Source organism: Phaethon lepturus, unplaced genomic scaffold (assembly GCF_000687285.1).
Source record: "Phaethon lepturus isolate BGI_N335 unplaced genomic scaffold, ASM68728v1 scaffold41197, whole genome shotgun sequence".
Taxonomy (NCBI): Eukaryota; Metazoa; Chordata; class Aves; order Phaethontiformes; family Phaethontidae; genus Phaethon; species Phaethon lepturus.
The window spans coordinates 6,575-21,752 of NW_010553344.1; the positions used below are offsets into that span (position 1 = coordinate 6,575).

Below are 15,178 nucleotides of genomic sequence, written 5' to 3' on the forward strand. Positions count from 1 at the left end.
GCTGCCTCCAGCTCAAGCTGAAACAGAAGGATGAATCTACTGGGGAAGCTGCTTTCCCCTGGCCTCACTTGAAATAATGGCACCCAGAGACTCTTCTCTTCTCCCAGGCTCATCCTGTACTCTGTACCATTTGTGCACCCCAGCCCTTCCGGGACAGCAGGGCAAAACAGAGCCCAGGGGAAGGAGAGGAGGGCATGGCTCCAGGAGGTAAGGTTAGCTGTCAGAATGTGGGTGAAGGTTGGAGTCACTGCTAACAGAAGAGGGAGGAAAAACAAGCCAATGTGTTAAAAACTCAGAGCAAAAAAGCAACAAAATAAAGCCTAGACACGTTGCAGAGAAAGCTGGGAGTGCAAATGGCCCCGCAATGCACAAGGCTCTCCTTGTAAGCAAGGACTCCAGCTCTTCCCAGAGCCAGCAGGTGAGACATGCTGCACAAGTTTTGGTTAGATAGTGGTTTGCCCCATAGTAGAATGAAATACAATTTATATACAGAAAGAAACAAGTCCCTGCAGTCTTTGCAGAGGTCCAGTTTCAAGAGTGCTGCCATGTTGGTGAGGGTTGCCATGAGCCTGCAGCACTCCCTTCTCAGTGCAGCACATTATTCACAGCTTGTGAGGCTGGGCATTCCCCACCCATGAGTTGGTGTGATGCGATTCAGAGGGATGATGAATCCTTGGAAAGCAGGTGGGCTCGCATGCGTCTACAGGATTCCTGGAGCAGAGAATTAGACCAATTGAATGCTTGAGACACAGAATGCCATGCAAGAAAAAGTTGATGTGCTATCCTCCCCCTGCAAGGACACCCCACTGGAGTCTGCCTCCCACACCTTTTACCAAAGCAGAGCACTAGACAAGAGGCAGTGACCAGATGGGGACAAACACAGAAGTCTGTCTTGGGCTGTACCAACCTCTCATCCCACTGTCACCTTGACAGCTTGTTAGCACTACCCCATGATGCCAGCTTCCCTCTGCTTCCTGTGACAGCCAGCCTGCCAACCCACAGGTAGAACAGCTGTACACACCTTGCTCGGGTAAAACCTGCCAAGCGCAGGCTTCCAGCATGCTAACTGCCTGAAGCTTGCTACAATCCAGGGGACCACAGCTGTCACAGAGCCCGAAACAGAGCCTTGTGTGCATGCCATCACCTCAACAGGTCTCAGAGCCCAGCAGGCTGGGCTGCCCACAGGAAGAATGGGCATGTGTCTGTGTGTCTCACCTCTCTCCGGCCCTCCAAAGATTTGAGCTTCGCTTGGGACATGTGAGCTGGAGATCCACATTTCTGTAACTGGACAAGAGAGGAGAATAGGAGTAGAGAGCTGGGGAATGAAGTGGCATCCACAGCCTTCCCTGAGAGCAGCCTGTACCACCAGAGAGCAGCTCCCACCCAAATCCACTCTTGGTTTGTCTGGGCCATGGGACAGCCCTACTACTCACAGGCAGCAGGCTGTGTACAACTTATGGAGGAAGATGGGAGAGGGGGAAGGGGGCATAAGCCAATGCCCCAGGGCAGGGACACAGATAAGTCAGAGGGACAAGACTGGAGTGGAGGCTCAGTGCTGCCACCCCTGTCTCAGTGCTGCCCTTGCCACCTGCTCTGCTCTCCCCACAGCAGCTTCCTAAAACCTTATCTGATCATATAGAAGAAACTTGGAAAACTTGACTTGGACAGGGAAGAGCAAGCAGCCCCTAAGGATCACTCAATTGAATGCCCAAGTTGCACTCAAACTCCTCTCCACACACTCCCCCACCAGGAGCTTCAGTGATGCTGGGAGCAGTCCTTACCAGGTGGACATTCTCTTTGCTGACTCGCTCGGGCTCCGGTGTGGCATCCCTGCTCTTCCTCTCCAGGATAACTGGGGTTCCCAAAACTTTCCGCTGCCGTAAGAAGAAAGGGCTGTTGGCTAGTGCTTAGAGTACAAAGTGAAAAAGAAGGGGAAGGAGCAGGATGCATTGCTGGTAAGCAGTTGGATGCTGGGAAAGAAAAAAAGGAAGCCAAGCTGGGACAAAGATTGCAAAGCAGAACCACCTGAAGTACCATGCTATTAGGCTGAGCCTGCCGGATTGTAAAGGGTTTGGGAGCTAACATGGGGCCTGGCAAAGAGCCCAGCCTGTCAGAAGCAGGTACATGCTGCTGTGGGGCAGCCTACAGCGTGTTAACACCTGTGCCAACAGGCTAGACTACATGACCCGCTCCCTGTCAGTCCTCATCTCATCTTGGGAAGCAACCAATCCTTCAGAAATATGCATAGATCCTACAGCTATGGTTTCATAGATAATTACACTTTATAGTAACATGACTAATTCCTACTGTGATGCCTTTTCTGTCCTCAGTAGATCTGTGTTCTCTGGCAGCCAATACTTTGAATAGTCCCTACCTTTGAGGGCCTCATTCAAGCTAGGGCAAGGCAGAAGCAGAGAACAACATCAGAAACTCACAGTAGACAGCATGGGTCAGAGGCTGCCTTTACCTTAATGAGGCCGCTGAAGGAGCGTGAGCGGGTGCGTCGTGGTGCTGGGGATGTGGGTACATCGGAGCCAGGAGTTAGAGCTGTAGAATGCTTATTAAACTAGGAGGAAACATGAGGGCACTATGTTAGCACAGTTACTGTCATGGTTAAACCAGCCCCTTGCTGCTGTGTGCTTCTCTACCTGCTGCCCTCTGCCTAGACCTCAGCTTGGCTCTTTCAAACCCCAAAATGGAAGAGCAGCTCAGAGCTGCAGGGATAAGAAAGCAGAGGAAGGCCACATCTCCCACCCAGGATTATGGGGAGCTTGGGTGTGAGGCTGCTTTGTGCTGGCTACCACATTATCCAAAAGCAGCAGCTGTTGGAGCAGAAAGGGGTTTGGGCAGCAGCTGAAGACTGGCAGCCAGAACTGGTGCTGACCATGCTGCTCAGTCTCTCTGGAGCCGCAGGTTGGCTGTGAATGCTCACTGGACCGAGAGGAGACCAGTTTGTCCACTCCCTGCAGGCAAGAGGGGACAAGACTTCCCCTTCTGAGGGACAAAGCTCAACAAGGCCATGATCAGAACTGGGGAACTGCTGGCTGGCAAGTTCCTGGCTTGGAAAACAGAGAGCGCAAAGCACAGCTTGGTGCAGCAAGCTCCACCACCACGAACATCCAGGATAGGCCTCCTCCTCCTCCCCTGCCTTCCTATAGCTCTGCCCCTTACACAGCCCAAAGCCCACTCCCCCCAGCCTGCCTAGGACTAGGAGCAGCTCTAGGAGGCCCTGCCTTTAGCCCTGTGCACAGGACTGTGCTGACAAGCATGCCCCAAAGATCTTTTCTCCCCACGCTACCTGCCGGATAAGCTTCTTCTTCTTTGCAGAGTCAGGCATATTATGGACGTGGCGGAAGAGTTCCTTCAGTGCCTCCTCTGTGCGCTGCTGTGTCTCCTCCTGATGGCAAGTGTCCAGCCGGCTTCGTTTCTGAGACTTGAGGGGCTGCAGCTCCTTGGAGCCAGGAGATGTCAGCAAATCCAGGTCGTCCTGGGAAAGTGGAGACAGCAGTTGCTTGCCATGCTTTAATCCAAACGAGCCACCCATCTGAGCCAGGCTGGGAAGAGTCTCATGAGCTGCTTCAACCCCAGTGAATGCACAGGGCTGTGTTTTCCCTACCCTTCTGCAGCAGCACTGCACCATCAGGCCCTGTGCCAGGAAGAGGTGACAGCAATACAAAGGTGACCCCATTGCTTCTTCCCTCCCTTCCCGGATGCCAGCTGCAGAAGCCCTTCCAGGCTTGAGAAGGGTCAGTGCAGCTCCTTGCAACACATCTTTCCTTTTCTGCAGCTATATGAGACGGGGAAGCATTTGCTGGCAAGACACAAATTTTGTCCCAGTGGCAGCAAATAGCCTTTATCCTAGCCCCTCTTCCAAGCAGCCTGGCCATGGCAGCAGGCACGTCTGTCTGTCTGGAAGGCAGAACCCCATGAAGGAGCAGGTGCTGCATGTACTGGGCACAGGGAGCAGGTTTGCTGCTAAACAGGGGCTGATAGCTTTCCCTGTGCTTGTGATTAACAGATGCTTCAACTCTGCCCAATTTCCCTAATGCAGCCACCTGCACTACCACACCATATGGTTCCCTCACTCCTGCTCTCTGACAGATCCTCTTTCATAACTTGGTTTGTTTTCAGCTTCTTTCACTCACAAGGATCCCTTCATAGTATCACAGTCTCTGCCCCTTCATGAAGGGCAGGCACTGCATTTGCTGACCTTACCTTTGATGTGTGGGCTCTGGATCCCAGGTAGTGCAGCCTGGCACACTCCCGGATGTATGCTGGGGCCTGTGACGAGCAGAGAAAAGGCCAAACATAGGTTTAGTATGTTCGTCCCTGGAGCAACAGTGGCCCCAGCAAGAGCTGCTCTTCAACCATAGCACACAAACCACTTCCATCAAGACTCAGCCATTTGGGGCAGACAAAGCAATGGGATTTCATGTCCCCAGTGCAGTCCCTGTTCACAGTTTCCCTTTGATGCAGGCAACCAGCACAAGTGGAACACAGAGTAAGAGCAGGGCTCCACAGAAGTTTTTTCCAAGCAATTCTCCCAGCTCTGAGCTGGCCAAACAGGGGCCTGAAAAAGAGGGCAGAAAGGAGACTTTCTGTGGGAGGACTCTGCAGAGAGCAGATGCCTACAGTGATCAGGAAGGTCCTGAGAAGTCAAGAGACTGCCTGTTGCAGAAACACTTCCTTGGAGGAACCTACAGAAAGCCCCACACTCCTGACCCTCCTACCACAGCACCTTGCTCTGAGCTAGACAGAGGCCCAAGACTGCAGGCTGTGCCTGTAATAGCAGTGGGTTGACTACCACTTGCAGAGGAGGTCACAACAAAATGACCCGCTGTATTAGGTACTCAGCTCTCAGCAGCACTTATCCAGGACAAGCCCTTTCAGTTTCCGTACCCTGCCAGAACCCGAGGGGAGCCTGGTCGCTACCTGCCCCCTGGAACCAGGTTTCCCAGCCACGCAGCGGGTGCTGGGTGCCCAGCAGAGGGTGGTGTTACACTGCACCGTGCTTCTGACCTGCCCAGGCACAAAGGCACCGCCGGGGCTCTCCTCCTCCTCCTGGGCTGCCTGCCCAGCAAAGACCTCCTCCCTACTCACTATAAGAACAGTTTCTTGTAGAAATCCTCCTTCTGCCACTGAAGAGGGCAACCAGAATCTACACCTGACACCTGGGATCTCTCTGGACAAAGGGCATTCAGTCAAAAAGGGCCAGGGAGAGCAAGACCCCAAAGTGCACTTACCTTGAAGAGTTTCTGAGAGTGTTTGATCATGAAGGTCACTCCATTGTTTAGCTTTGTGATATTCTCCTGAAGGTCATTTGCTGTCACCTGGCAGGGAGGCAGAGCCAAAGGCACAGCAGTTAGAAGGGGAGGAGGAAGGGTCTCTGCTGCCCTTGCTGTCTCTGGGACATAGACACACATGGTGCCTCAGCAGAAGACCTGCCTTGAGGACATAGGCAGGCAGGGGCTCACAGAACACCAACAAGCAGAGCTGCTCTGAGAGGAGAACCAGACAACTCTGGGGCCAAACAGTTTATCAGCAGCACAAGAAACCTTGCAGACAGATCTGCAAGGTTTGTCTGGAGCTGTCATTCTTCAAAGAAGCAGGACTGTGCTGTGCTTTCAATTTCACTGAAAAAGATGAAGCATCAGTTGCAAATGAGACCTACGGCTGGCCTCGACTGAACACTTGGACTGAGTCCTGCCAGGAAGCTCCACCTCACCATCCCAGCCTCCAACCCTCACATCACTGTATCAAAACTTAATCTTCCCACCTTGGTACTTCCCCTGTAGGCCTGCCAAGCCTCTGCTTTCTACCTTGCAATATCCCACCCACAGATACTGAGGCATTGCTCACATTTCTGGGCCATAGGATGTGGGGTGCAAACATGAGGGCAAGATTGTGTGCAGACATCTTGTTCTTGTCCTGCTTCTTGGCGGTCTGGTAGAGCAAGTCCAGCAGCAGTTTGAGCAGACTGCGGTTGGGCGCGGGAAGGATCAAAAACAGCAGCTGGAGGGCTTCAATTTGGCGCTCTTTGTCTGGAGTGCTGGTCTTATTCCCCTTCTCATCAAACAGTGTCAAGTCTGCCAAATCACAAGGCAGAACATGAAGGACATACATTACCTTCCCTAACAACAGGCCTATCGCAACTTGTTACCCTTCCCTCTTCATATGCTGATGTCCTCCAAACTCCTGCACAGTTTTTGATCCCCTGTCTCTCTCCCCTCATCCCCCAAGCTCCCCACCTGGTGTGTTAATCTGTGGTACTCCTCCCACAGGGCAACACAGTTGCTAAGAGTCATTATGGGTCGAAGGCAAAATGGAGGAAGTTCACATAAGGTGGTTCAATAACAGTTATTAAGTACATAGAAACCACACCTTGCTCAGGAGACCCCCAGACTTAAAACAGATGGAGACCCAGGTTACCAATGTGGGCTTTACACCTGTTTACATCTGTTTATTGCTGGAGAGAGAAGACTGGTCTAGACAGACTTGGTCTGATTCCTTAGGATTTTCAGCTCCAGTCTTTCCACCATTAGGCTGAGATGTCAGGAAGATTAATTCCTACTCTTTCTTTAAGGATTACACTTCTGCAGCCTAGTGTGCAGCTCTGTAGCATTACCAGCTTTCTAGGCTAGTTCCATTCCCTCTGCTTGTCAATGCCTCCTGCTGCTCACTCACCTGCAATTTTGAGGTGGGCATGGAAGTGCTTGTGTGTCAGCAGCGGCTCTGGTAGTTCACCCAGGAACATCTTAAGCAGAGTGGCCACATCGTTGGAATGAAAATCCCCAGAGTCCAAGTCAATATCTGTACCACTGTTTAGAGCATCCTTTAGGATCTGCTGCCTGATGCTGTTGCCTGGCACCCGAAACAAGCCTTCTGCTCTTAGATCTGCTCAGCAGAGGGGAGAAAAAAGGCCACCGATTCATCAGAGGCCGATTCCCATCTTCTTACTAAAGCAGTTCCCTCCCCTTTCCAGAGCTTGACAGCAAACCTTAGTGAACTGCATTCAGAGACATGACTTCAAGCTGGCTCCCATCAGTAGAAAAAGTCCATGCACAGAGGGAAAGTGATTAACATATCTGCTAGGCAATTCTGGGGAACAGTTGCCCAGTGCAGCTCCAAACTCCTGCTGCTGGAGAGCTCAGAGCTTTTCACTCTGTCTGCACCAGAGACCTGAGGTGGGCCAGACAGATATCCTTTGGGATAGGAAGACAGTGAGACAGAGTCACTTACTTTTGTGCAGATATTCAATTAGCTGGGAAACCTGTGCAATGCCTTCTTCTGTCAGCGGTGAGCCGAACACCACCCCTTTCTCTGCAGAACAGAAGATATCGTATTCAAGCAGTTCAGAACCCAAAAGCCACAGAGATGAGTGGTCTCCAAAGAACAGGATTTCAGCATGCAAAGATCAGTGCCCCAAAACACTAAGGCTGAAGGTCACAAGGACCCCCACAGATGTGAGATATCACAAGCACTCCCAAACAAGTAATTTCATCTCACCTTGCTGTACTTACAAAGGCTTCATCATCCTGCTTCTTACCTCAGTTTAATTACAGTTTTTATCAGCTAAAGCAAATATTCTCCAGCTCTTGAAATGAAAACACCACTAGAACAAATGCTTCAGTTTTAAAGGGCATATCATCTGCAAGACTGGACCTTATGGAAACAGCAAAGTGGGAAGGGCAGATGTGACAGCATGGGATGCCCAGGTGCCTGCCACATTGGCACACTCCACACCTGGGAGGGAAAGTCCAGGTTAATCCCCACTGTGACTTGACATGGAGGAAAAAAAGAGGTGCAGCTATGAGAGTATGGTAATGGGGAACAAGGGGAACTGGGGAGAGCAGACATGATCTGGCTAGCTCACACTGGCCTCCTTTTCAGGGATGGGTAATCCCTGGAATTCCCTGATCCCAGTGAATCTCTCTTCCATGTCAGCTGCCCTAGTTTGAGTACAGTAAAGTACGAAGGCTGAACAAGGAAAAACTACAAAAACAGGAGAGTAGCAAAGCAATGAGCTGAGCCCTTCTCCATATGGAGCACTGACAGCTCCTCTCACTCCTGGAGTTTGCTTTCATCTCATGGGGCTGTTAAAGATCGGGCATGAGCTGCCAGCTCCAGAAGTCCAGTAAATAACACAGGCTACAGCCCTAAAAGAAGATAGAAGCAACTGAGCTGAAAGGAAGCAGACCCTTGCATGGGACGAAACATTAGACGAGAAGTCCATTTAACTGAAAGGCACTTGCTGAATCAATGCAGAAAACTGTTCTTTTCCAGAGAGGGACTTCACGAGTAAGACAGGGGTTCTCCAGCAGGACAGTATTTTTTAATAAATGCTGTCTTGATGGTGAATGGCTTTTTTCATCAGATACACACAGCCAGCATGCTCTGTCCCTCAGAAAGCTGAGGCAACTCCCAGGGGCTTCACTGGCAGCAGCCAGAGCCCTGGGCACCACTTCTTCCCTCAGATGCATGTAGGTTTTGACTGCAGCTAGTGACAAGTTGCTAGATAGGCCATACTACAATGTGCTGACTGGGACTGAGAACTGGAACCTGGTACAGAGCTGGTTTGTCCTGCTCTTGCACTGAGACTTCAAAAAGCCAACAGATTTAAGAAAAGAATATTCCTCCCTTCTCCATTACCAGACTGCCAGGAGCATGGGCCACTTCTGAAGGCAAGCTGGGTATTTGCACCCCAGCTTTCTGTGGCTGAAGATTTCCCTCGTTATTGTTATAGCTGATAGCCCAGCAATCCAAGCAGTGCATTGGCTGCTTGGTCTGATAAAATTTATCCCCCCCACAAGTTTTCTCTTGCCTTACCCTCCCTGCCCCCAGCAGATTTTGATGTTACTAGCTTTTGGTCTAGTTGTAGTACAGATCTTACTGTTCTGTGGTGTTGATGCTCACAGCATGTGGGAAAGACCTGGGTTAACCCTGCGCACTTCTCTAGCAGCCTTCCTGTGCAACTAAATTTATTCCGCCTGAAGAATGTTCCACTTTCTTCCAGGACTTCTGAAATACATGGTAAGCTACCAGGAACTCCAACTTTCTGTTAAATCAAGAACTTTCTGACCTCCCTCTGATAAAGTGCATGCTTCAGTCTTGCAGGAGAAAGGAGGGCAACGTGACCTCTTGATCCACATGTAAGATCTGAGGGCTTGAGTGCAAAGGCAGAGAACAGTTGGCAAAAGATTCTTGTCCTTGAAGGAAACTAACCTCATTAGACATTCAACAGATAGAATCAATAGTGGCCAGGAAGAGAAGAGGAAAATACATCTTCTTGAAACATGCAGGGCCTGACAAATTCAACTTACTTTTGAAGTCAGAAGTTGATATCTGAATGAGAATTTGATTCTCAAAGAAACTTGAAAGACATGTCTGGAGAATGGATGCTGAGTTACGAAAGCTTAGATGTTATTGTACGATTGCTTCTGAAACTAAGAAGCAGCATGAGATTGAGTTTCCTGATGCTCAAAGGAGTTGTAAGTATTTGCAGTTTGATCAGCTCTGAGGTCTATGGTCCTTGGCCTCTGGCTCTGAAGAAATAAAACCTGTTTATTCTAGCTGGTCTATAACATGAAGAAAAACAAATGATGGCTCCAAGATGAAACACCGTACATGAAACCGATTTTCTCTGCAGGCACAAACTTCTTTTTCTCCGAGTTTGGCCAAGGAGTTCACAGACAGTGCCTGTCAATGCAGGGAGACACTGCCATTGCAGCCTGGGAGTGCAGCCAGCAGACTTGGAAATATCTGCTAGCTGTAACTGTAGTGAGACACATGGCCATGGAGATGTCTGAATGGGGGAAGGCAGAACTCTTGGGGAAGAGAGCTAGCAGGAGATGTCAGGTCTGATAAGAGAAATGCTCCAGCAGAGTACAGATAATTTAAAAAAAAACATGCTAGAGAAGGCTCACAAGCCCCTGCTAGAAGGTTTTGACAAGAACATGGAAGTTTCCATACACGCTAAGAAAACACTTTCAACTTGGTTACTAACTCACTTCTGTTTGTCAAGTGCAAGTGTCTGAATTTAAGGTATCCTGGAACAAAGGCAGGAGCAATGAACAGGTATGAGCACAGTCTAACTGCAGTTTGGGGGCAGCGTGAAGACCTGTTATTAGGAGCAGCAAGGTAAGTCATGGCAATATTGATTAAATCTCACCTAAGGATGCTAAAGGACTTGATTTGCAGTCCTTGATTTTCCCCTGCAGTGCTGCCCAGCCCACGGTGAGTGTATCTACCAGGGTTCCCACTGGGTGAGCCAGAAGTGGAAGGCTGAAGGCATAAGAAAATTCAGCCTGAGCAGTGGGTCTACAGAGCTTGAACTTACGAAACACAATGTAGGAATAGGTTTGGTACAATCAGAAACACATAGAGAAACTATATAAAGGTTGAAAACAAAACAAAGCCATACTTGGACATAGTGATAGCTCCCATCTCAGAGTACTCACAATAGCAGAAGTGCTCAAAGGGAAGGGGAAGACTAATTAGAAATGTTCAACCGCAGGCTACCAACATCTGAAGGCAGCTACCCACAGCTTCTCTGCTAGCAGACAGTCAGTCTAGCTAGGAAACCAGAGCTGACAAGGGATGTGAGAGGTGCCCAGATGGAGGCAGTTTCTGTCTAGATGAGTGAGAAGGTTTAACTGAACTTATAAGGAGAACCAGTCTCTCCCTGAGTGTGGGCAGATGTGGGAGAAGGCACACACACCCCTAGAACACCCTTTCAGTTACAACAAAACAGAGTGGTAAATACCAGCCAGTGAAGAGGAGAGGATCTGAACACAACTGCACTCAGAAGTGGTCTGGGGCTAATGTTTCATAACCAAGACAGCTGAACTTGAAAGTGAAGACAAGAATGGTGAGTTTACCATAGAAAACTCCAGCTGAATGCTTGTCTCGGAGAGAAAAAGAAATGTGTAATCTACTAAGGTTGAATCTGGGCTTGAGCAGAATCAGTCTGCAGAGCTTTGTCACTGACTCACTGGATTGGGATGTGGATCAGAGCGGCACTGGCATTTGGATGGGAGATGCTTACAGATTTCTGAGCTGCACAGACAAGACCTTCCAGAGAGCTGGGACAGCAGCTGAAGGAGACAGTGGCCCCTTGAGTCAAGTCAGCAGCCTGGAAAACCTGGGCATTATTGTTCTCCATGAGCCTGATGCTCTCAGCCTTTATTGGTATTCCATCACTTATGAGTAAAACTAATGAGCTAAGGAAAACAGAGCATGGACTACTATGGTCACAAACAAGTAGAGAGACAAGGACACCTTGGTGGGTGTTGGAAAGACTTGCAGTTTGTTCAGGCACTCCTCCCCAGCTCAGTGCTATCCGCAGAGCCAGACAAGAAACACTCAGGGACCAAAGCTGTATCACTGTGGTGGGTGCTGCACTGAGCACAGCGAGCAGCTGACCCACTGCAGCCAACCTGACATAAGCCACAGCAATAATCCCCAGAAAAAGCGTACTCTAGAAACGGCAGGGCATTTCTGGGATCAATCTCCCAGTCTCCATTTTGCTCCTTTCTAGAGGTGGCATCCCCTGAGATTATAAACCTGTGGTATTAAGCATTCAACACAAGCTCAAAACAACAGGCTTACGCTGAAAGTTTTGTGAACTACATGTAACAGATGATGACAGTTAGCATCACCCTAAAGGTGGGCACCAGACATCATGCCATACTCACCCTTGCGCTTCAGAGACATCAGAGAACGAAAAAATCCAGAGGCTGTGCTGTTTGCCCCAGGCAGCTTTGGGTCCTCCTCTCCCATTAGCTGGGCCAGCTCTGCCCCAGGCAAGTCAATCAGCCTGGTAATGTTGCTGACAACGAGCTCTGTGAACACCTCTGGTTTTTCATGGCGCAGCTTTTCCACAAAGAAGTCAGGATTGAAGATGATCGGCTGGCTGCGGAGGGAGGAGTCATTGCAAATGACAAAATTGCAGATGGCATCACTGGAAAAAGGGAAGGAGAAAAAATACAGTAACTCCTCATTGCTTTGTTTTTTTACAGCCAGCTGGTCTGCCCTGAAAGAGACATCTGCTGACACAGGACCTACTGGTCTACACCAACAGCACTGTTGTCTTTGGTAAGCGTTCAGCACAGTGCAGTTATATTTGCCTTTGGAGCAAAAACATTTCTAGCTTGTTTGTACAACACAGCACAAGACTAGCACGTGTAGTGTGATGGTAACATATGCAACACCCAGCTAAAACTCTCACTGTATCTACATCCTACTAGCTCAGGCAGATAGGACACCCAATATTTTACATTAACTCTCAGTCATAAATAAGTGGTTCCATCTCCCTTCCTCCACAGACATTCACTCCCAGTGGCCTGAAAGTCTAAATCCCAACCTAAATTTTTTCATGGCCAGCTTATACTCATCAGTTCCCATTGCCATTCCACCATCCCTACCTTTCTATCAACAGATAGTTCCCATGCCCTGGGACTTCGTTTTTAAGGTCATAAACGTGCAGTAACACTGACCCACAGTTCTGCTAGGGATGTGATCAAACACTCTTAGGTGACAAGCTGCCAACTTTTTGGTTACTGCTCTCTGCCAGCTACAGTAAACTGTCCAGCTATGCACTCTGAGTCTGGAGCAAGTGTGAACTCATCAGTATTAGCACGAGCCACGCAAGATCAGTCCTTGAGGAACCCCTAGTAACATTTCTCCTAGAACATCTCTTTTCAGCCCATCCGGTTCCTGCCTCTTCTTCAGGCTCCCCTTTGTCTGACCTCCCTATTCTCTACTGGCGCCTACTTCCTCCATTTCATAGCTTCTCATGTGGCATGGGAAAAGGGATGCATCTGAGACATTGCTCTGCTAAGGGTTATCTGTAACAGATACTTAGCCCTACCAGAGGTTAGGTAAGCTACATTTACCATGTCTAAAATCAAAATAAAGAGTTATCAAAGAGATATCTCAGGTTAATCAGCACTCCTAATACTCACACTTAAAGCTTATCCCAATTTCTGTCTACCTCTAGTCTTCCATTACCACCTTCCCACCACCGTTTCAAACACTTGAACACTTCTGAAGTCAAGCCCACAGGCTAGAGCTGCCTAGCTTGCTTCTCCTGTCCCTCTTTTACTTAAAAGTGAGGATTAGTGTCTTTATTCTCCAGTCACAAGCTACTGCCCTGATGTCATACTCTGCTATAAAGTGCTGGTCTGGCCCTGCTAGTTGGTGTGCCAGTTCTTCCAGGGCTCTGGGTGGAGGCTGCCTACCCACCCAGCTTGCACACATTGCGTGCTTTCACAGCTTTGACATTCCCCAATCCTTTAATCATTCTTGGGCTCTTATAGAATACTTTCCACTGTTTCAACATCCCTCCTCAGCTGTGAGCTCCCACTGAACACCATTTTGCAACAGCAGCTGACAAGTGCACAGGTAATAGAAACGCTGTGCTCGTGCACCGGGGATCGCATCGGTCCCTTTGGTGTGGTGTGGCACCCCAGGCAGAAGCAGGGACTCTGCCCATCACCCCCCAGGCCACCAAAGGCTTTCTCTCGAAAGCAGTCCTTCCCACAAAAGACTGGAGCACCTTGACCTTCCTCTCCTCTCTGCTGAGGGGTGGAGGCCACATCCCTGTGTTCAGACCACACTGGGCATCTGTGCTCGCTGCTCAGCACACCTGCCACCAAAAGCCTTTGCAACCCACTGGACCTTACATCCATTGGTTCAAGAAACAGAGCACTTCAGCTACTAGTTCTGAAATCTCAGCAACTTATTGTTCCCATGTAAATTGACAGTAGCTAATGAAGGGCAGGACATCAAAGCACATACTGGCAAGTCACCTGAACTCCAGCCCACCTCCACGCAGTATCTGTGAACCCAACAGTTATCTGAGCTACTGCTGTACATCTTTGAGCAGAAAGAGCATCTTGGCATGATTTCCAGGATGTATGATCAGAATAAGAGCATAAAAGCTGGGACTCAGGCTCCACAAAGAGAAAGATGCTTGCTGAAATCAGAGGAAACCAGGCTCTCGGCAATACTTGCATCATGAGAATCTGTACAAAACCCTCTCCCCCCTTGCCACTGCTCTCCATGGATGTCAAAGACTCCTTCAAGAGGATGGAGAGGAGGAAGGTCTGCAAGGCAGACTGCAAGGCAATCTGCCAGGTCATCTAAAATTTTAGAAAGCTCTTAAAGGCTCCCAGCTGCATGGCTCAGAGTGGCCTAGCCAGCATGCTGCTGACTCCAAATGGGGGCCATATTTTTCTGAGTACCTCCCAGTCTGTTTTTCAGCAGTTTGTTATCTGCAATAAATCAAGACCAAAATCCAACAACTCTTTATCAGCTGCCAAAAAGCAGCTGCCAATCGATCTGATCGTATTCGCATTTCATTGCGCAGAGCTACACTGCACAAACAAGTGCCAGCTCTGCCCATAATGTGGAGCAAGCCCTTTGCCTGAAACCCATGACAACTCACTCTGTGGCAATACAGATCCTGAGAAGGGTTAATAGCAAGTGTATAGGCCCAGTGACCCTGCCTGCGATGATCCGTGCGCTGTTATTCACTCACTAGCAGTTTTGTTTCCCCACAGAGAAGATATGCAAATACTTTGCAGCAGTTACATCAAGCATCACAGATTATCTGCTCCCTCTGACAATTAGATATCTAGATTCAGAGAAAGAAAATTAAAGAATTTTGTCAGCTAGAACTGACTGACATGACTTCTCCACACAGCCAAAGATACAAGTTGCACAAAGTTTAACAACATTTAATGCAAAAATAAATAGAAAAAAGTAAATTTCTTACATGAGTGCTGAGAGCTTTTGGAGAGGCATTAGGAAGCAGAGACGGGGAAAAGAACTTGCTCCTTGTTTCCAGCAACAAAAGAAACCTGCCTGTCCCAGCACAGCCTATGCAAATTCCACGCATACTACGGGACACAAGGGCGCATTATTGGCTCTGAAAGGCCCCCTTGGCACACACTGGGCATCAGCCTTCACACAGAGACAAAACAGAAAAGAAAAGCTGGACAAATTGATTCATGTCTCTTGCCAAAGGCTGCGTAGCTGGAGTTTAACGGCAAATAATTCCTACATAGAAACCAGGGTTTTGAATTAGAACCAGCGTGGTATTAAGTGCTCTCCACCTGTATCCAAGAGGAATCCACAGAATAGCCCCAAATCTACCCTGTGTTTACCGTGAGTAAAG

The 15,178-nt window shown here is 49.0% G+C and overlaps 1 protein-coding gene across 1 annotated transcript; it reads right to left on the reverse strand.

Moving 5' to 3' along the window:
* Positions 1-332: 332 nt before the first annotated feature.
* ARHGAP19 (Rho GTPase activating protein 19) lies at positions 333-14,805 on the reverse strand. Its single transcript, XM_010291511.1, has 12 exons — positions 14,777-14,805; positions 11,694-11,959; positions 7,240-7,320; positions 6,685-6,894; positions 5,860-6,086; positions 5,244-5,330; positions 4,216-4,281; positions 3,299-3,487; positions 2,468-2,566; positions 1,782-1,874; positions 1,216-1,284; positions 333-711 (listed from the first exon to the last, which is right to left on the reverse strand). The coding sequence occupies exons 1-12, from the start codon at positions 14,803-14,805 to the stop codon at positions 655-657; spliced, it is 1,473 nt and encodes a 490-aa protein (XP_010289813.1). The 3' UTR covers positions 333-654.
* Between the last annotated feature and the right edge of the window lie 373 nt (positions 14,806-15,178).

Excerpts from the sequence above, each read along its gene's own strand:
- ARHGAP19 (XM_010291511.1), bottom strand. The coding sequence starts at position 14,805 with ATGCCTCTCCAAAAGCTCTCAGCACTCAT. Across the intron at positions 4,282-5,243 it reads ACTCTCAGAAACTCTTCAAG|GCCCCAGCATACATCCGGGA; the intron begins GTAAGTGCACTT and ends TGCTCGTCACAG. Across the intron at positions 2,567-3,298 it reads AGAAGAAGCTTATCCGGCAG|TTTAATAAGCATTCTACAGC; the intron begins GTAGCGTGGGGA and ends GTTTCCTCCTAG.